We start from the raw sequence: 21,305 nt of genomic DNA, 5'->3' as shown, positions 1-21,305 counted from the left end.
ACAACTTGCAGAAATTAAGATACAACTTGTAGAAATTAAGATACAACTAACACAAATTAAGATACAATAAAATAAATCTACTGAGTCCAACGTGGATATTTTCCTTTTCCATCACCAGCTTCTTCTGTTGCCTTGGCGGCACGAGCCCTTTCTCTCTTTCTCTCCCTCTCAGCTTCACGGGCCTGTTCCCGCTGTGTGTAAACCTCCTCCAGCCGAAGTTTCTCTTCTTGATTTTTCCTTTTCATCTCATCAATAAAAGCCCTCTGCTCCACACAATAATCTTCCCACTCTTTCTTCTGATCTGCTTTCTCCTCTGCTTTAGCCTTCTCGCGGTGCTCTTCCAAGTCCAAGCTAGCCCATGCACGACGACCTCTTCCACGAATCTCGGTCACCGCCCAGTCCGGCATTTCCATGTCAATCCAACGATAGTACATGCAGAGAGGAGGAGGAGACTAAAGGATGGATCAGATTCAAGTAAACAATAATATCAAGTAAACAATAATCTGGATGACTTGAGCATACCGGAGGCCTGATGTACGCAGAAATAGATTCGGGTGGATCAGATTCATAATTGGCGCACATGAAAAACTTCATGCCCAACCAATCTGAAAAATCCGTCACCTCCTTCACCTTGCAGACATCACCGCACCAACATCGAACTGCTTCCACCCCCCGAGGCAAGCTTGCACTCTGCATTTTCCCAGGCCTAATGCTCTGATCCGAACAAGGCAAACTCATACTGACTATGGAGGTGCAGGTGCTTTGAAGTCTGGTTGATGGTGAAGAGAGTTTCACTCCCTGCCTCCTTTTATAGGCTCTGCCGGATGTCTACGCGGGAAAAAATGGCGCGAAAACGAGAAACTTCAGCGATCCACGTGGGAAACTTAGGCGGGAAAATAACGCGGGAAACTTAGGCGGGAAAAAATTGCACTGCTCGTGCGTCGTTATCGCGTGCATGTGGCGGGAAAAAATACAGCAGACGGCCTCAGTTAGTGCAATCAGCCTTTAGGCCCTGCTTGGAATGCCGTTTTATTTTTACAAGTGTAATATTTTACAAAGGTATTATACCGGTCGTAGTATAAAATCAGTTGAAAACTAAACCGATGGATGGAGGTGTGTATTATTTTTACAAGTGTATTTGGTAAAAAAAGACATCCCAAGCAGGGCCTTAGCGCATGCATGTGGCGGGAAAATTTAGAACGGCAGCCTCGGAGTCAGCGCAGTTGCCCAGGAGCCGAGATTCCCGGCCGGCCGCCTGGGGTGGTGGTGGCAGGGCCCACCCAGCCCCTGTCCGTTACGGCGCGGCAGGGCGGGAACGGGATCCGCAGCCGGCCGCCTGGGCTGGTGGCGGCAGGCCCCAGCCGCCTCGGGCGGTGGCGGCAGGTGCCATGTGCCGCCTGACGCGCCTGCCGTCACGCGGGGAGGGGGTCCTTTCCGTTTTCTCCTGCTGCTTGTGGTCTTTTCTGACAATGACGTTCGAGAGGGGGTCCTTTTGACAAAAATTCCGAAGATACTACATGGGGTCAGTCAGTTTCATGTCGACATTCGCTCTTCCTTGGCAAGTGGCAAAGGCAATTCAAAGTCCGGCAGGGCTCAAGCAAATCAGCTCGAGACACCACGCACACGTCTTGCGCCCTAAATCAAATCTACACAAACCCTATCCACTAATACACAAACACTATCTACTAACGCAAGTGTATATACTTGGTGACGTCTCAGAGAAAAAGTGTATATACTTGGTGCATTATTAGACCCAGGTGTCAAATCCCCAAACCGCCGATGACAGAGGCGGCCGCCCAATTGCAAGCACGGCCGCAGACCCCATCAAACGAAGCCTCGGTTTGGAGCGTTGCATGCGCCGTGACCTCAACAACGCCGCTTCTGGTTGGGAAGTTTGACACCTCAAAAACTAGCCCCAATCATGCAGCAAGCGGGGGCCAGTCAGAGAGGGATTAACTAACCCGCGGCTAAATCTAATGCATTATTTGCCATGACGCCATTGGCCCCCTCCATCCTCCAGCTCCTACCCCCTCCAAGTCGGCCATGAGGGAATGATGTCACACACGCCTCCGCAATCCACAGTCGCGGCTAGCTAGCTCCTCCCCTAGCCAGGTGTTAACCTTCCAAGGCCGCCAAATCGCACTCTGAATCTCTGGCTAACATAGGAGCAGTATTAAGCATGATTACCACTTTCCAAAGATTCAACGAGTGGGCCTGATTGGATTGTCGGTTTCGTCCAAATACACATGTAGAAATATTACAGACCTCAACTGGTCGTTTCATTTCCACATGCAATTTGTTTAGCGGCCGGTAAGATACAAGTGTAAAATAAACACCTTTGTATTTAATTACAACCATTCCAAACACGGCCAGGCGCAAGGATTGATTCTACAATTGTCCAACTAATCTTCATCTGTTTTCGTTTCTTTTTTTAACGGAATGGTGGGTAAAGTCTTGTGCGTATCCACGAATGCCAAAACCTTCGGGTCGCTCTCGCCGGCTTCGGATTTCAAATACGGCCTTTCAATCAACAGACCACGTCTTGGTCGACCCGGCCCCATATTACCCTATATAAACCTCTCCACCCCTTTCCTCTCCACCTCCCAATCCCAAGCCTGCTACACATCATTTGCAAATTTGCAACTAGCTTTCAACCTGCTAGGTTTCGTGCACCATGGGCACGGCCGAGAAGGGGTCGGCGGCGAGGAAGGCCGGGCTGATCGCCAAGACGCTGGACCGGTGCCGGAGCACGACGGCGAGGAACAAGCCGGCAGAGGGCTGCTTCTCGGTGTACGTCGGCGATGACATGCAGCGGTTCGTGGTGCGGACGGAGTGCTTGAACCACCCACTGTTCCGGGCGCTGCTGGAGGAGGCCGAGGAGGCGTTTGGGTACGCGGACGCAGGCCCCCTCGAGCTGCCCTGCAACACCGAGGCGTTCACCAAGGTGCTGGAGAAGATCGAGGAGGAGAAACATGTGGCGGTGGGGAGGAGGCACGGCCTCGCCAGGGGGAACTCTTATCGGTCGCTTGGAGCTGCCTGGCCTATGATTGTTGGCCGGTCGTAACATTTGCATTTATGATCATATGCCGAGTTGATGAGCTCTGGGTTTCTGTTGAGCTTGCATCCTCATACTATCGTGTACACAGTTGTAAGCAACCTTAGCTCCAAAGTATGGTACTGTAAACAACATCACCATACACGGAGTACTTGGCAAACGTTAGATATTTTTCTTCTTTATTCTGTTTTTGTGACTTGTGAGAAGGCAACCTTAGCTTCAAATCCATTTACAAACAGGATTACATAGCCTCAACTCACATGGCTAATTTCCGATCTCAAAGCGTGAATTTTTTTTTGAGAAGGAGGAAACGAGCCCCCGGCCTCTGCATCAATCGATGCATGCAGCCATATTATTAAAAATCCAAAGTAACAAAATAGTTCGAGATAAGCCTGAAGGCTGAAAATAAAATGAATCTGAAATTAAACTAACTCTTAAGAACTAGCCACATCCGGCGTAACTAATAGCAGACTACGATGCCTATACACCTAGTCTATTACTAGCACGCCATTCAAGCTGGTTGAAGATAACCCGTGCGGCCATCTCCCATCGGTTGCACCCAGTAACCATAAGCTCCCTGTTGTCCGCAGGACTGAGTAATGACCACCTACGGATCCAGGACGTTGCTCGGAATATGACCTGCAAAAAATTGTTGAATTTCTTACCATTAAAGATTATGTCGTTTCTGGTATTCCATATAGCCCACAAAAGAGCACATATCCCTATTCTAATAAGTTTAGATACTTTAACGTCCACTCCATTGAGTCAAGTTGTAAAAATTGAATTGATACACGTAGGAGGGATCACATTAAAAGCTATATGGATAGTGCGCCAAAGTAGTTTTGCGAGAGGACAGTCCAAGAACAAGTGTCTGATTGTTTCATGTTGATCACAATAACAGCAATTCGATCTACCTCTCCAACTACGCTTAATTAAATTATCTTTGGTTAATACCACACCTTTGTGTAAAAACCACATAAATTTTTTAATCTTTAACGGCACTTTAATATCTCAAAGCGTGAATGGAAACATGTTTGTCGACTAGACACATGTGTCACCAATGGCCAAACTCAAATTATTATTGTATACAAGGCGAAACTCGCTTATAGTTGTACTTTTTTTACAAAGGAAACTTTTACCGACACAGAATATTGCATGAAGAGAATGCAAGCACAACGAGTACAAGCTCGGTCTCTGCATGACCAGAATGCACACAATAAACAAAGGAAAAAAAGATCAATGCAAGATGAACGACCCACTACAGTAACCGATCGACAACTACCATCGTCGTTGACAAGCTTCCATGCTACGATACGGTTCCCGAGTAGCATCACCTTCAGAAAGGAAATAATGCATGAACACCATCGGTGCCAGATCCAACCACATATGCTGAATCATGGGTTTTCACGCCGGAAGAGGAAGTCCAAGCAAACTCGAGACAATGTCTTCAACAAGAGAGCGCAAACAACTACTGCCATGCACAACTAGTGAAGGTCAGACCTAGCATTTTCATCTAGAACTCGAGGAACACCACCAAAGATGAAGTCTTTTGTGTTGCCGCCATGAACTTGCCAAAGAAGAAGTCTTGCTCCAATACCTCAATCAACATGGAATCATGGGTTGAGATGAACTGCACACATTGGGCATTTGTTGAGATGCTAGCTTTGCCATCATAGACATCGAGCATGCTAACACCTGCACTGATATGGGGCACATTCCGACAATCACTAGAGCACGACGGATACTTGTTGGAGACTATGTGTTACAAGGGTGGGAGGCATGGGATAGCCTGCCATATGTGAAGCCAACGGGCCAAGCCATGTGTATCACTATTGAGCAACCACCACAACTTCATTGGTCGGGGACCGAGATGGGGAAGCCATTGGGAAGGCCGTCGCCATCACCGGTTCAGTTTGGCCCAAATTCGGTGCCCAAACGAGATACAACACAAGTCGCCGCCAAATGCCCTCCAACGATGGTTGCGCCCCCAAGGCCATCGAGCAGATCAAAGCAGCCAACCACCGCTAGAGGCATCTATATTGTCAGAGGAGGAGGACAAAACATCGACTGCCGTAGGCTGTCGATGATGCACTAACATCACTAATTTTGCCATGCCGCCGGTCAAACCACCGACATGAAGGGGAGCCAGCTCGTTCCGTCCACGGATTCAACACAAGTTGGAGGAGTCTGGAGCGATGCTCAATAGGGGAGCATCACTACCCCCCCCCCCTCACCCCCCAACATACACACACACCAGATCTACGCGTCACTTGAAGGGGTCAGGAACACACAACCTTTGATGGCAAAGGTGGGGTAGAATGAGGTCCCAAGGCTCTAGATTGATGGAGGGGGAAGGAAACGAAGAGCCACTAGGAGGAGGAGTCGCCAAAAGACCATGGTGGTCACCAATGGTGGTGGCTGGCGGGGTCTATCGATGAAGGAGGCTAGAGGAGGGTGGCAGTGGGGAGTCTTCGGAGTCGATAGATTTAGATCGAGCGACGCTACTCGTACGGACAGTTTTTACGAAAATTTATGAAAAGAGTTAGGTGGGCTAAGATGATTGAAAGAAACAAGGGCGAGGGGGCCCACACCCTTGAGAATCAGGGGGCGGTGGAGATTAGCTAACGAAGGAGTCCGTAAAACCCTCGTATTACTCTGTATGTTTAGAATTTTCGACTTAGATCATAATCACTTATACTTGTATGGCTAAAAGAAATGGAAAGAAGAAATGAACAACTATTTAGTAGCTGATCTAATAGTTAAGATATATAGCAACCGGCTTTGGTTGTTCCATGGGATGTAGTGGCTGATACTACATCACAAGCAACCAAGGGGGATAAATAGGGTTTCGAACACTACTAATTTATGTAATCCTACAAGGCAAGAGAACAAAAGATACGATGTGTCAGCTTTCATGTCAACTGATGTGTCGACAAGGCATTCGCTCCCTGAATGTCTCTTGGCAACGGCAACTAAAAGATCAGCAGAGCTCAAGACACACCACACACAGAATACACACAAGCATATACTACTCCTAACTAAATGTACACAAACACTATCCACTAATACACAAACACTATCCAACAAGTGTAGTTCGTGCGTTCAGATCTATACAAGTGTTGGACGTAAAGTCCCAAGTCTGAACCCATCAAACAAAGCCTAGATCTACTAGGAGGAGGAGTCACCAAAAGATCAGCAGATCGACGGCCGGGTAGATGTTCGGACGGCGGCCGTGATGGGTCGTCACGTCACGTGAGGCTGTGGGGTCGTAGAAGAAACCGGTCGGACGTGCCGGTGTTGGAGTAGAGGCACAGGGTCGACGACGGCGGCGGGCGACGCGAACCGATCTTTGATTGAAAAAACAAAAACAAAAAGCCGATCAAAGCGATGATAGAGAGAGAGAGAGAAACCCATGATAAGGGTTCGGGAAAAAGACTCTCTAGGTCAGCCGGTCAACACAAACGATGAACGAACCCTAGGTATGGGCGACGCGGCCCCCGGCGGTGGTCATGGAGGTCGACCGCCCTGGGGGTGGCGCGGAGCGAAAGCGGCAGCGACAGCTAGGGTTAGATCAATTAGGATGATACCATGTTAGAAAGGGTAGAGAGGGATTTGTGAAATCGATGAATATTGTATTGAGCCTCACAGACGAGTATATATGAAAGTATAGAGTTGGAGGGCAAGAAGCCTCTCCTAGAGATGAGGTAGAAGACGGATTACAAATACTAGACTACCAAGTACATGTATACCAAATATATCTTTTAGAAAAAGAATAATTACTCACACTCCCTCTGTAAATTAATTCACAAGTAACAAAGGGACTAACATCAAGCTTCAAGCCTAATTTATGCACACTCTTACAAGGGAAGAGAACACAAAGATACGACATGAGGTAAGTTTTCATGTAACCTGATGTCTCCACAAGACATTCGCTCCCTGAATGTCTCTGGGCAACGGCAACTCAAAGATCATCAGGCTCAAGCAATAAGCTCAAGACACACCATACACACATCTATAGTACTCCTAATTAAATCTAGACGAACACTGTCCACTAATACACCAACACTATATCCAAACAAGTGTAGTTTGTGCATTGAGATCTAGGTGTCAAATTTCAGAGTGCTGATGACGTAAAGTCTCAAGTCTGAACTCTGAACCCATCAAACAAAGCCTCCGTGGGCACTGTCGGTTTGGAGCGGTGCATGCGCCGTTGCTACTTGCTAATCTAAACAACTCCGCTTGTGGTTGGGGAGTTTGACACCTCAGAACTAACCCCAATCATGCAGCAATCGCTGGGAAAAGAGGGTTAACTAATCCGCGGCTAAATCTAATGCATTATTTGCCATGACGCCACGCCGTTGGCACCTCCTCCGGCTCCTACTCCCTCAAAGTCGACCATAATGGAATGATGTCACACACGCTTCCACAATAGACAGTCGCAGCCAGCTCCCCTAGGTTAACCCTCCGAGGCAACCAAATCGTACTCTAGATCTCTGACTAACATAGTATTAGCTAGGCATGATTACCACTGTACGCGTGTATCATGAAAGCGTATTATAACGCAAATATGCTGCTAAAGCAACAAGGTGCATCCTTCCAAAGATTCAACGAGTAAGGTGCAAGGGTTGATTCTATATGTGTGCAATAATTGTCCAACTAATTTCCATTTCTTTTATAAACGGAATGGTGAGCAAAGTCTTTTGCGTATTCGCCAAAAAGAAAGCCTTAGGGTCGCTCTCACCGGCTTCAGATTTCAATTACAGCCTTTCGATCGAGAGGCCAATTCCTACTTGACCCGCACCCGCCTATATATGCACCATTCCACCCCTTTCATCCCCACCTCCCAGTTCCAAGCTTGCTACACCTACACCTTCTTTGCAAATTTCCAGCTAGCTATAGCCTGCAAAGTTTAGTGCACCATGGGCATGGCTGAAAAGGGGTCGGCGGCGAGGAAGACCGGGCTGATCACCAAGACGCTGGACCGGTGCCGGAGCACCACAGCGAGGAGCAACAAGCCAACGGAGGGCTGCTTCTCGGTGTACGTCGGCGCGGGCAGGCAGCGGTTCGTGGTGCGGATGGAGTGCTTGAACCACCCGCTCTTCCAGGCACTGCTTGAGGAGGCCGAGGAGGCGTTCGGGTACGCGGACGCAGGTCCCCTCCAGCTGCCCTGCAACACCGAAGCGTTCGCCAGCGTGCTGGAGAGGATCGAGGAGGAGAAGCATATGGCGGTGGGGAGGAGGCACGGCCTCGCCAGGGGGAACTCCTACCGACTGCTCAGCACCGGCCGGCCTGTCATCGTTGGCCGGTCGTAGCATGCATATCCATTTGTATCGGATAGGATGCATGATGCCAAGTTCACGAGCTAGCTCTGAGTTTATGTTGCGCTCATGTTCTCAGACTATCATGTAGAGCAGCAGAGTACATATTTGGAAGCGACCGTATACTAGGCAATATTAGATATTTTTCTTTCTTATACTCCTTTTTCTACTTTTGTGACAAGGCACTGTTAATTAGATGTTAATGTGTATTCTCCTCCTAAGTTGTAGTAACCGTCGGTGAAAAGTGTTATAGTACAGATAGTCAGATACACGACTGAATTTGTAAGTTTTGTGATGACTGGCGTACGGCCATAATTCCGCAGTAGAATCACACACTTCAATTCATTTCACACTGATCGCAAGTTGGAGCACCTCTGCACTATGTTTCTCAGAAAAAAGTGATTTAGACGGAACTATGCCAACATTAATGAAAGCATGCATATACTGTATTATTTTTCAGCAGTTCATCAGCTATGCAAGTACCACAGAGCCTCAACTCCACAAATCGTATGCCCAATTTTTAAATCTCAAAGCATGAATAGAAACTTGTTTGCTGACTAGACACTTGGTACATCAATGAGTTTGGCAACAATTAACTGATCTAATATCAACAAAAACGAACAAACAGCAGACGAGGACCAAACAGAGGAAACTTGGTTATGGTCGTAAGGCTTAAAGAAATGCAAAGAACAAATGAACAGTTATTCGGTAGGATATACTCCCTTCGTTCGGAAATACTTATTTTAAAAATAAATAAAAATGAATGTATCTAGAACTAAAATATGTCTAGATATATCTATTTTTCCGGCAAGTATTTTCGGGGGGAGTGAGTATATAGCAACCTGCCATGGTTATTCCATCAATTGATCGAATAAAACGATGATTTTCGTAAATAATGACTGATACTGTATCACAAGCAATCGAAGGGACTAACATTAGGTTTCAAACCATTTATGGATAGTCCACAAGGGAAGAGAACAAAATGTCCACAAGACATTTGCCCCCTGAATGTTTCTAGGCAACGGCGGCATAGCTCAAGCAATAAGCTCAAGACACACCCCACACACGTATCAAATTAATACTACTCATTTTGTTCCAAAATAAATATCTCAAGCTTAGTATAATTTTATACTAGAGCTAGTATAGAACCGAGACACTTATTTTGAGACGGAGTGATTAGTACAATTTTATATTAGAGCTAGTATAGAACTGAGACACTTACTTTAGGACGGTGTGAGTATTTAATACACGAGCACTATCCAAACAAGTTAGTTCATGCATTATTAAGATCCAAATGTCAAATTTCAGAGTGTTGATGACATAAAGTCTTGTAAGTCTGAACCCATCGAAGTCTTATAAGTCTGAACCCATCGAACAAATACAAAGCCTCCACGGTTTGGAGACCGTTGCTAATGCTAAGCTAAACAACCCTTTTGGTTGGGGAGTTAGACACCTCAAAAACTAATCCCAATCATGTAGCAAGTGCAGGTCAGCGAGGACTAATTAGATTAAACCCCTGACTAAATCTAATGCATTATTGCCATGACGCCACGCCGTTGGCCTCTCCTCCAGCTCCAAGTCGATCATGATGGCACACACGCCAGCTTCCTTCCACAGTCGCAGCTAGCTCCTGCTCCTTAGGTTAACTTTACGAGGCTGCCAAATCGCACTCTAATTAACATACTAATAAGCACTAGTACTGTATGCATGAATCAGGAAACATATTATAGTACAAATGCTACTAAAACAACAAGGTGCAGATCCAACGAATAAGCTGCAAATCTTGATTTTGTTAAGTTTCATGTACTATCCAACGCAACTAAAAGTTCGAACTTATGAAAATAAAGGGCTAGGCAATCTACACGTACACTTCAACATCCCCTCTCACGTTTGACATGGAAAGTCATCACGTGGATAAACTTAGAGATATGGCTCAAGATGCCTATACGTGAACAAAGAGGGTATCATCAATTTTTTAGATAAACTGTGAAAGTGAGGACTGAACTCAAGATCTTAGACTCTAATACCATGTTAGAGCATCTCTAACAGAGGCACTAAATTAGCCGTGTGCTGTAAAAACCGGCCATATAGTACCTATTAAAAGATGAGAACCAAAAAGGGGAAACTTGGTTATAGCCGCATGGCTTAAAGAAACACAAAAAACAGATGAACGGTTATTTAGTACTCTCTCCGTCCAGAATTACTTGTTATAGAAATGAATGTATCTAGACATATTTTAGTTTTACATACATTTTTTTTATGATAAGTAATTCCGGACGGAGGGAGTAAGATATATACCGGCCAGCCGGACATGGTTGTTCCATCGATTGATCGAACAAAACGATGATATACTACTACATCAGAAGCAATCAGAAGGACTAACACTAGGTTTCGAACCCTAGTTTATGGACACTCCTATAAAGGAAGAGAACACAAAGATACGACATGGGTTTAGTGTTCATGTCAACTGATGTGTCCATAAGAGACATTCACCTCATAGATGTCCTTGGGCAACGGCGATGCAAAGTAACATGCCTTTTCTTAGAAAGGCTCACAACACACACACATACTCATCCATGTGAGAGCATACACGGAGAGAGTAGACCGGATCTTGAGATTGACAAACTTGCCACATACACTTTCTGAAAGAATAGTGCCAGAAAGCATGAAATAAATTCAGGAAATATGTGAGCATTATTGCCAAATGTGGAACTTGAACCCGGGTGGCTTGGTTCCACCACAAGATACACACACATCAAATACTATTAAAGACTATCCACTAAGAGCATTTTTTCGGTACCTTATACTGCCTATTGGAGAGAAGCAGTATAAGCCTAATCTAACCATTGATTTCTAGAGTATCATGGATTTGTTCAAATGGTAATTAGGTCAGTTAGATTTGTTCAAAGGGTATTTAGGTCAATAATTCTAACTTCCCTCGTAACCATAAAGGACGTGATATCATTCTTGTAATGAAAAACAAAATTGCCGCCAGAACTAACTCGGTAGAATAATTAAAGGCTGACAAGATCAATCGTTTAAACACACATCTCAGTGTAATAATCAAAAGAAGACCATAACTTTCTATTCAGTGAAGCTCTCTGCTTCATCTGGATTTAGGAATAGATAAGAGCGTCCGGGATTGGAGATGAGGCCGACGTGATGATGGTGCAAGGGGTTAACATTCCTTGACATGTCAGTGATTTCGTCCAGCGCCTCGCTCTGCTTCTGCAGTCTTTCCTGGTCTCACCTGCAGCTACGGAGCTGTCCTTTGCCGCTGCGAACATCTCGCCTGGGTAACCGAGCAAAACTTGGGCAATCTAGGCTTTCCGTCTTCTTGTCGCCGGTTGTATCCGTCTCGTCGATCGTCGCTGCAGGCATAGAGATGACGGCGATGCAGCCTAGAGGTCCGGCGTTCATGCATACAAGTGTAGTTCATGCATTATTTAGATCCAAGTGTCAAGTTTTCAGAGTGTCGATGACATGAAGCCTCAATTCTATCTGAACCCATCAAACAAAGCCTTCACGGGCGCCGTCGGTTTGGAGTGTTCCATGCACCGTTGCTAATGCTAAGCTAAAGAACCCTTGTGGCTGAGGAGTTTGACACCTCAAAACTAATCCCAATCATGCAGCAAGCGCAGGCCAGAGAGGATTAACTAACCTGTAGCTCAATGTAATGCATTATTGCCATGACGCCACGCCATTGGCCCCGCCTCCAGCTCCAAGTCGACCATGATGGCATGATGTCACACACGCCAGCTTCCCTCCACAGTCGCAGCTAACTCCTCCTTAGGCCAACCTTCCAAGGCTGCCAAATCGCACCCTAATTAACTTATCATTAAGCATTAGGCCTGTACGCACATATCAGCAAACGTACTAGCATATAGTACTCAAATGCTACTATTATAAAAACAACAAGGTGCATCCTACCAAACATTCAACGAATAAGGCACAGAGATTGTCAGATTCTATATGAGCAATAATTTTCTGACTAATTTCCATCCATTTCCCTCTCATTTTGAATGGAGCGATGGGCAAAGTCTTTTGCAAATTCACGAAAAAGAAAGCCTTCAGGTCGCTCTCATCGGCTTCGTATTTCACATACGGCCCTTCGATTGATAGACCCCGTCTTTGGCGATCGGCCTATATATACCGCTCCACCCCTTTCCTCCCCACCTCCCAAATTCCAGGCTTGCCACACATTCTTTGCAAATTTGCAACCAGATATAGCCTGCGAGGTTTTGTGTGCCATGGGCATGGCTGACAAGAGGCCGGCTGCAAGGAAGGCCGGGCTAATCACCAAGACGCTGGACCGGTGCTGGACCACGCCGGCGAGAAACAGCAAGCCCGTGGAGGGCTGCTTCTCGGTGTATGTTGGCGCTGGGAGGCAGCGGTTCGTGGTGCGGACAGAGTGCTTGAACCACCCGTTGTTCCGAGCTCTGTTGGAGGAGGCCGAGGAGGTGTTTGGGTACGCGGACGCAGGGCCCCTCGAGCTTCCCTGCAACGCTGAGGCGTTTGCCGGGGTGCTGCAGCAGATCAAGGAGGAGAAGCAGATGGCGGCAGGAAGGAGGTACGGCCTTGTCAGGAGGAACTCCTACCGGCTGCTCGGCACCAGCCGGTCTGTCATCATCGGACGGTCGTAACATACGAATTGGATTGGAATTGGATGATGCAGAGTTGATGAGCTCTAAAGTTTCTGTCGAGCTCATGTTCTCAGATATCATATACACTTTTGGAAGCAAACTTAGCATTCCCAAGTATGATAAACAACATCATCGTATACTGGGCAATGTTAGATATTTTTCTTCTTCTTCTTCTTTCTATTTTTATAAGGTAATGTTAGATGTTGGTGGTGTGTTCCCATCCTAAGTTGTAGTAACTGTCAGCGGAAGTGTCATTTGAATCTGTAAGTCTTGTGATGTCCACAGATGGTATAGTGTCGCAATTCCAAAGCAGAATCGCACAATTCAATTCACCTCACACCGAGTGTAAGAGGTTTTGATGGAACTACGCTAAGATTAATCAACTATAGTGTTTCTCCGCAGATCATCTGCATGCAAACATCCACTGATTTGCTACCAAATTTGTTTTAAATCCATTTACACACAGGATTACAGAGCCTCAACACATATGACAAATTTTTAAATCTCAACGCACCAGCAGAAGCATGTTTGCGGGTTAGACACATGGCACACCAATGGAGGTTTGGCATCAGTTAATTAAGTATTCTAATATCTACAAAAACTAACCACAGACAAGGACCATAAACAGGAAAACTCAGTTATATAGGTATGGCTAAAATGTAGGCAAAAAAACCAATAAGCAGTAGTTTAGTAGATGATGTAATCGGGAAGATATATAGCAACCGACTCAGATGGATGTACAGCAATCAGGGCAAGCTTAACGGTTCCAGGTATTCTTAGACCCTTTCAGAGGACTGAAGAACACCAAAGCATGGGATCAAGTATCAGTAAGGGGGAAAACAGACACTGCAAATTACCGAGTATTAGAATTCACTGAAACAAATAAAAATAAACTGCTTGATCCAGCCTTTTGTTATTTCTTGAGTTTGCAATCAATCAGTTGAACACAGGTATCGTACAGCAACAATACTACCATAACTAAACATAGGGATATTCTCTGAATATCCAAAGACAAGGCGATAAATCATATATGACGTGTCTTGATGAACAGTATTTACAGCCGTGGCCATGGTCTTTGCTGAATTTCTGTCTCTTTATTCTATAGCAAGAGAAGCTAGAGCCATCAGCTTTGGCTCCAACTAATACTGGTACTCCAAGGGTTCCCGAGACGTAAACTCTAACCTCACCTTTATAAACTAACATTTTGTGGCCCCACGGACAAATGGAACCGTTAGGCAGATGCAGAGATCTTCATATAATATTGCCTTAACCATTGACTAATTAATCCAGTGCTAACTTTTGGAGGACCTGAAGCACCAACACGAGTGCATCGGCACTAGAAAATGGGTTAAATGTCCATCTTAACCTGATCCCTCTAGAGTCAAAAGTTAGAACCATATTGTTTTCACTACCTCCAACTTATCTGAAAAGATGGAGTCAAGAGCTTGGTGAAACCCCTGGTAAATTAAGTTTAGAAGCAAAACCAACATATCTTAAACATAATGGTTATGCGAAAGGGGATCAAACTTTTGTCACGCAGTTTTGGATAGGAAAAATCTAGACTATGGCAGCAAGTCTATAAGATGAAACTTATTATTGTACAAGTGCTGCTAAAACAACAAGTCACATCCTTGTAAAGACCAATGAATAAGGTGCGAAGCTTGATTCTATATGTGCAATAATTGTCTGACTATTTTCAATCACTTTCTCACTATTCTTTAATGAAATGATGAGCAGGTCTTTTCCGTATTCACCTTTTAAAATAGCTTTTGGGTCACTCTCATCATCTTCATATCTCAAATATGGCCTTTCCATCGAGAGACCACGTCTTGGTGGATCCGTCTATATATATAATTCCAACCCTTTCCTTGTCACCTCCCAATTCCAAGCTTGCTACACTTTTTCTTCATTTTGCAAAATTCCAACTAGTTAGCCTGCTAACTTTTGTGCACCATGGGCATGTCTGAGAAGAGCTTGGCCAAGAGGAAGGCTGGGCTGATCACCAAGACACTGGACAGGTGCTGGAGCACACCAATGAGGAACAAGCCTGCAGAGGGCTGTTTCTCTGTCTACGTCGGTGCCGGGAGGCAGCGGTTCGTGGTGCGGACAGAGTGCGTGAACCACCCGCTGTTCCGGGCGCTGCTCGAGGAGGCCGAGGAGGTGTTTGGGTACGCGTCCGCAGGCCCCCTCGAGCTACCCTGCAACGCCGAGGCGTTCGCCGGGGTGTTGGAGCAGATCAAGGAGGAGAAGCAGATGGCTGGGGGGAGGAGGTGTGGCCTCTCCAGGGGGAAATCCTACCGGCTGCTTGGCACTGGTCAGACTGTCATCATCGATCGGTCGTAGCATATGCATTGGATTGGATGATGCCGAGTTTATGAGCTCTGAGTTTTGTTGAACTCGCATTCTGGGACTACCGTGTACACATTTGGAAGCAACCTTAGCATTCCCAAGTATGATAAACAACATCATCATATACTGGGCAAATGAGATACTTTTATTTTTTCTTCTGTTTCTGGTTTGCATTTTTGTGAGAAGGCAATGTTAGATGTTGATGTGTTTTCCCCTCCTAAGTTGTAGTAACTGTCGGTGGAAGTGTTATACAGATATATAAAGAATCTATAAGTTTTTCTTTATGTCTATATATGGCATAATGTTGCAATTCCAAAGTAGAATCGCACAGTTCAATTCATCTCGCACTGATTGCAAGTGGTTTGGATCAAATTACGCTAAGATACACCTATAGTGTTTTCCCGCAGATCTTCTCTTACGCAAGCATCCACTAATTTGCTATCCAAATCTGTTTGAATTCCATTTACACACTGGATTACAGAGCCTCAACTCATCTGTCAATTTTTTAAATCTCAAAGCACAGAAATATGTATGCCGACTAGACACACGGCACACGGAATGGAGGTATGGCATCAATTAATCAAGTGATCTAAATCAACAAAAATTAACCACAGAAAAGGGCCATAAACTGGAAAAGTCGTTTGTTGATATGGTTAAAAGGTAGGCAAAAAACAAATGAGCAGTAGTGTAGTAGATGATGTAGTCAAGAAGATATATCCATTGATTGATCGAATAAATGATGATTTGGCATCTATAAGGATCGGTATATCTAATTTCTCGTAAATGGAAAAGGGCTAAAGTAATGTTAGTTGGTACATTTGATTGGATTGATCTCCAGGTACATAAATTTATTCAAGACAAAGCTATAGAATTAGTGCATTAATGTACAATACAGGTAGCATGTGGGTTACCATTTTCACTGTCAACTGATGTTTTTTCTCCAGCCAATACCATTTGATGCTTGCTAGGGACATTTTTGCAGAACTATAACTCCAGAACCAGTCGATAACTTCCTTTGATCCTGCAATCAGGGCAAGGTTAACGATTCCAGGTATTCTTTGACTCACTCAGAGGACTGAAGAACACCAAAGTATGGGATCAAGTATCAGTAAGGAGAAAACAGACACCGCAAATTACTGGGTATTATATTATTAACAATAAACTGCTTGATCCAGCCCTTTCCTATTGTTTGGATTTGCAACCAGTCAGTTGAACCCAGGGACCGTACAGTAACCACACTACTATGACTAAACAAAGGGATATCCTTTGAATATCCAGAGAGAAAAATCGTATATGCCGCGTCTCAGTAAACAGCCTTGACCGGTGCCCGGCTTTGTTGAATCTCTGGCTCTATATTCATTCTACGGCATGGGGAAGCTAGAGTCATTAGTTTTGGCTCCAAGTAACCACCGGCACTCCAAGCGTTCTCGAGACGTAAACTCTAACCTCGGTTTTATATAATTGCCACTAGCATTCCCTGACCTCATGGACAAATGGATCCATTATCCAGATGCAGAGCTCTTCATATGATACTACCTTATTCATTGACTAACTGATCCAGTGCTAACTCTTGGAGTAGTTGAAGCACCAACAAGAGCGCGACAGCATTAGAGAATGTGTTAAATATCGATCCTAATTCAATCCCTCTGGAGTCAGAAGTCGGGTTGTTTTCACCACCTGCAACTTGTCTGAAAAGCTGGAGCCAAGAGCAAGGTGAAAATGGAACCCCCAGTAAACGAAGCCTAGAAGCAAAGCCAACATACTCTTAACAAATAACGGTATGCAGAAGTGGATCAGGCTTTCATCAAGCAGTTTTGGAGGGCAAAAGTCTTATGGCAGCAAGAGCAGACACACTTTAAAATTGGCCAGCAGACCAAATATGGATGTTCCTGCCACAACCTAAAACCAAATTATCTGTCACCTCTAAGTAAAATGTAGAGTACTTGCAATTTACAGCGTTCCCGCCAAGTTCCCAGAGGATAAACTCCCCAGCATCAAGCACCAACTGAAATACCGCTTTCACCTACACCAAGACGATCCAGAATGGGTCGCGAGACCTAGCCGTGGGGATTAAAAGAAACTCTGCAAAAAACGAAGGAAAAAAAATCCCCGAGAATCCATGCCGAGCGGTCAGAACCGGAAGATAACTTTTGTTCCTGCTGACGGGGGAGGGGTGCACCGTGCACGGTGGAAGGCGGCGACTCGCCGGTTCGCTCCGCCTCTTCGCCATGGCCCAAGGTTGGGGACAGCGGAGCGGTGCCTACGGTAATACTCCGACGCGCGAGGGGCTCACACGCAAAAGTGACCAAACGAATGGGCTATAGCCTTTTTTCCGATGGAAAATGGGCTAGTTCACCGTACGAGCAGCCCAGCCCAGTCCAGTCCAGTCCAGTCCGGCCCAGTTATTCCTCCCACTGTCCCTTCGGCCCAAGAGCGACCCCCCTAAACCCTAATCCTGGCACTGGACGGCGGAGGCCGCACGACCCCGCCGCACACCCCGCATCGGACGCTCGTAAATCGTCCACGTATCCCAGACGTCGCCTTTATAAAACTTCCTCCCCGCACCGAAGCGCCAGTCGGCCGCCTCCCCCCTCCACCCCCTCCCCCAGCGTCGCCTCCCGTTCGGAACCCCAAGCTCCCCCCCGCCGCCGGCGAAATGGTACGTCTCCTCCGCCGTAGCGGCAGCGCGCCCCACGCCGTTCCTCTGCGCTTCGTCCTCCCGGACGGATCCTGCGCGCTCCGTCTTTTCCGCTGTTTTTGCTGTTTGAATCTCGTTCTAAAGTGTGCGTGGATCGCGAATCTTGCAGGCCCCGAAGCGAGGCGGCAAGGCGCCGGTGCCGGCGAAGAAGAAGGCGGCGGTACTGCTCCCAGCCCTCTGCTCCTGCTTGCGATCTGTGCGGTGTTCCTGGACGCGGCGCGTGTGATCTGACTGGGTTGGGTTGGTGTCTGGCTTGCAGGACAAGGTGGTGAACCCGCTGTTCGAGAAGAGGCCGAAGCAGTTCGGCATCGGCGGGGCGCTGCCGCCCAAGAAGGACCTCCACCGGTTCGTCAAGTGGCCCAAGGTCGTGCGCATCCAGCGCCAGCGCCGCATCCTCAAGCAGCGCCTCAAGGTGCCCCCGGCGCTCCACCAGTTCACCCGCACCCTCGACAAGAACCTCGGTATGCACACGTAATCCACAATGCCTGAAGTCGTTTATTTGATCGGCTGCAAGTGTTATTTTCACTTGTGGGTATGCAATAGCTAAGTGAGCGAGTATTAAGTTGGTCAAGATGATGGAAAGAGTTGGTGGATGTGTTTTAAAGATTCCTGCTCTTAGGATACATTGGGATCTCTGTTCTTTCATGATTAGGGCAATGCTTGCTGTTCTCCTACATACTCCCTCCGTTCCTAAATGTAAGTCTTTCTAGGAGTTTCACTAATGGACCACATACGGATGTATATAGACATACTATAAAGTATAGATTCATTTATTTTGCTTCGGATGTAGACACCTAGTGAAATATCTTAAAAGACTTATATTTAGGTACGGAGGGAGTACCTGCTATATATTGGCATGCCATGACAGTACGAAGTAATAGAATGGTTAGCAGTAGCTTTCACTTCTAAGGATGCCAGCAGTAGGAAGAACCATTGTAGTTAGGTGACTACGTGGCTGCTGGGTCCTTGCTATGCTTGTATCTGAAGTTACACCTTCTATATTGCTATTCCTTTATGTTGCAACGTGTTTGCTTTCTAGCTTATTAATTATTCTGTAATCTTGGGAAGAAAAGCAGCCAATAAATAGTTGACTGGTTTATGTTGAATTCTCTGTGTACTGCATCAGTTTAGTTTCTGCAAAAACTCTGTTACAAATCTCTGATATGAATTGCTTGTTACAGCCACCAACCTGTTCAAGATGCTTCTCAAGTACCGCCCTGAGGACAAGGCGGCTAAGAAGGAGAGGCTTCTGAAGAGGGCCCAGGCTGAGGCTGAGGGGAAAACCGTTGAGGCCAAGAAGCCAATTGTTGTGAAGTATGGTCTTAACCATGTCACTTACCTTATTGAGCAGGTACTGATATGAGTTACTCATAGTTTGACCAAATTAATCCTTATTCATAGTTTCTTTCTGTGGCTACAATAATCATTCTTGTGATTAACCCTTGTATTGTTGCTGCAGAGCAAGGCTCAGCTGGTTGTCATCGCTCATGATGTTGACCCAATTGAGCTGGTTGTGTGGCTCCCAGCCCTATGCAGGAAGATGGAGGTCCCATACTGCATTGTTAAGGGAAAATCACGCCTTGGATCGGTATATTTTCTCCCGCTGCCTCCTCTTCATCACCTATGGAATCTTTAACAGTAATAGAAACAAATTATCACCTTGTCCAATGTGCAGATCGTTCACAAGAAGACCGCCTCCGTTCTGTGCCTCACCACTGTGAAGAACGAGGACAAGCTTGAGTTCAGCAAGATCTTGGAGGCTATCAAGGTATGTTGCTCATATAGCCCTTGCTATGATTGATATGCAGTCCACTTCTTTGTACCACTCTTAACATCTGCAATGTCCACTATTTTGCAGGCGAACTTCAATGACAAGTTCGATGAGGTCAGGAAGAAGTGGGGTGGTGGTGTCATGGGCTCCAAGTCGCAGGCGAAGACCAAGGCCAGGGAAAGGCTCATCGCCAAGGAGGCTGCGCAGAGGATGAACTAAGCCTAGATTTATATGTCAGAGCATATGCCATGTAGTTTCCCTTTAGCAGCACTGTGGAATCGTATTGTGGTTTCCTGATTCTCTGTTCCGTTCGCCAGACTTATGCAAAGATCAGATGAGGTTTACCCATGTTTGGATTCTATATAGTTTTATGTCCTGTTTCGGTTCAATATTTGTTGTGTGTGATGTCTTCCGAACTTAGCTGAATTTTTGTTAAACTGTAATGACGACCAGCTCAGTCTGTTTGTGAATTTAATTAAAATTGCATGAAAATTGTGATGTGAAATTGTTTCAGGAACGCAATCTGGCATAAACATGTGAAATCGATGATCACTGATTCTTTTGCTATTGCTCGTTTTAGTGGGGGTTTTTTCATTCATTTGTAGTCCATAACGTAATATCCAAAATATTTAGGAGGTGTTTGTTTTGATGAGTCGTAATGTTAACGCAAAGGGAATATATTTAGGACCAAAGAGGAGGAGAAGGCGTGTCGGTTCCTTGACGACCATCGGAGACACGCAGAGCGGTTCCTTGACGACCATCGGAGACACGCAGAGCGGTTCCTTGACGACCATCACGACCATCGGAGACACGCAGAGGTGGATCGACCATGGCTGCGCTGGCTTCTTTTGAGAACTATGGGAGGGCAGACTAGCAGAGGAGCCCTAGATGCGATGCAGGCTTGTGCCCAGTGGCTGCCATGGCGCAGATCCGATGGCGCTAGTCGAGGAAGAGAGTATTGAGGGGAGGCAGAAGAGGGCTCGAAGGGGATCGGGGAAGCGGCGTAGATCCGATGGCGCTAGTCGAGGAAGAGAGTATTGAGGGGAGGCAGAAGAGGGCTCGAAGGGGATCGGGGAAGCGGCGGCACCGGTCGAGGAGGAGCAACAGTTTACAGGGGGTCGTGGATGGTATCGATCGACAGCAAGCCTGGAACGGTTTACGGAGGCATTGGATTACGGCGTACATGTACCGAACATGCGTAACGGTTTCCACCGTAAATAGGTAACAGAGCTTTTTGCCCGAAACAAACACCTCCTTAACACTACCACTATAAGTGTTTTCGAGATGCTAAGTGGGAATCATTTTCAAGATACTACTGAGCGGTCTTCAGATTGTCCAAGTACCCACAAGGAACATAACCACCACAAAGAGTGTTTATGGCTTATGATAATAGAGGTAGTATTGAATGTTTTATTGAAATACTTTAGAAAAAGTCTACTTCCTCCTTTACAGTTTAGAAAGCACGGTTAAA

At 46.0% G+C, this 21,305-nt stretch overlaps 5 protein-coding genes and 1 long non-coding RNA gene across 7 annotated transcripts; 5 read left to right on the top strand and 1 right to left on the bottom strand.

Moving 5' to 3' along the window:
* Positions 1-2,592: 2,592 nt before the first annotated feature.
* LOC123397529 (auxin-induced protein 10A5-like) lies at positions 2,593-3,220 on the top strand. Its single transcript, XM_045092057.1, has one exon. It carries the CDS (start codon positions 2,675-2,677, stop codon positions 3,062-3,064), a length of 390 nt encoding a protein of 129 aa, XP_044947992.1. The 5' UTR covers positions 2,593-2,674; the 3' UTR covers positions 3,065-3,220.
* Positions 3,221-7,879: 4,659 nt separating this feature from the next.
* On the top strand, positions 7,880-8,652 carry LOC123396429 (indole-3-acetic acid-induced protein ARG7-like). Its single transcript, XM_045091369.1, has one exon. It carries the CDS (start codon positions 7,975-7,977, stop codon positions 8,365-8,367), a length of 393 nt encoding a protein of 130 aa, XP_044947304.1. The 5' UTR covers positions 7,880-7,974; the 3' UTR covers positions 8,368-8,652.
* Positions 8,653-11,410: 2,758 nt separating this feature from the next.
* LOC123399798 lies at positions 11,411-17,623 on the bottom strand. Of its 2 annotated transcripts, XR_006610429.1 has the most exons (4): positions 17,287-17,623; positions 16,277-16,386; positions 12,035-12,196; positions 11,411-11,774 (listed from the first exon to the last, which is right to left on the bottom strand). It is a non-coding gene; the product is annotated as an uncharacterized LOC123399798 (long non-coding RNA). The 2 variants fall into 2 exon arrangements; XR_006610428.1 differs by having other exon boundaries at positions 16,277-17,623.
* Positions 12,421-13,353, top strand: LOC123399796 (indole-3-acetic acid-induced protein ARG7-like). Its single transcript, XM_045094178.1, has one exon. It carries the CDS (start codon positions 12,624-12,626, stop codon positions 13,014-13,016), a length of 393 nt encoding a protein of 130 aa, XP_044950113.1. The 5' UTR covers positions 12,421-12,623; the 3' UTR covers positions 13,017-13,353.
* Positions 14,551-16,264, top strand: LOC123399797 (auxin-responsive protein SAUR50-like). Its single transcript, XM_045094179.1, has one exon. The coding sequence runs from the start codon at positions 14,970-14,972 to the stop codon at positions 15,357-15,359; it is 390 nt and encodes a 129-aa protein (XP_044950114.1). The 5' UTR covers positions 14,551-14,969; the 3' UTR covers positions 15,360-16,264.
* Positions 17,624-17,942: 319 nt separating the features above from the next.
* LOC123399794 (60S ribosomal protein L7a-2-like) lies at positions 17,943-20,223 on the top strand. The gene is made up of 7 exons (XM_045094177.1): positions 17,943-18,024; positions 18,173-18,223; positions 18,323-18,524; positions 19,245-19,414; positions 19,523-19,651; positions 19,739-19,831; positions 19,922-20,223. The coding sequence occupies exons 1-7, from the start codon at positions 18,022-18,024 to the stop codon at positions 20,051-20,053; spliced, it is 780 nt and encodes a 259-aa protein (XP_044950112.1). The 5' UTR covers positions 17,943-18,021; the 3' UTR covers positions 20,054-20,223.
* The last annotated feature ends 1,082 nt before the right edge of the window (positions 20,224-21,305 follow it).

The sequence above is a fragment of the Hordeum vulgare genome, chromosome 5H (genome assembly GCF_904849725.1).
Source record: "Hordeum vulgare subsp. vulgare chromosome 5H, MorexV3_pseudomolecules_assembly, whole genome shotgun sequence".
Lineage (NCBI taxonomy): Eukaryota > Viridiplantae > Streptophyta > Magnoliopsida > Poales > Poaceae > Hordeum > Hordeum vulgare.
The sequence above is the reverse complement of the archived record's forward strand: the minus strand, read 5'-3'. Positions and strand labels throughout refer to the sequence as shown.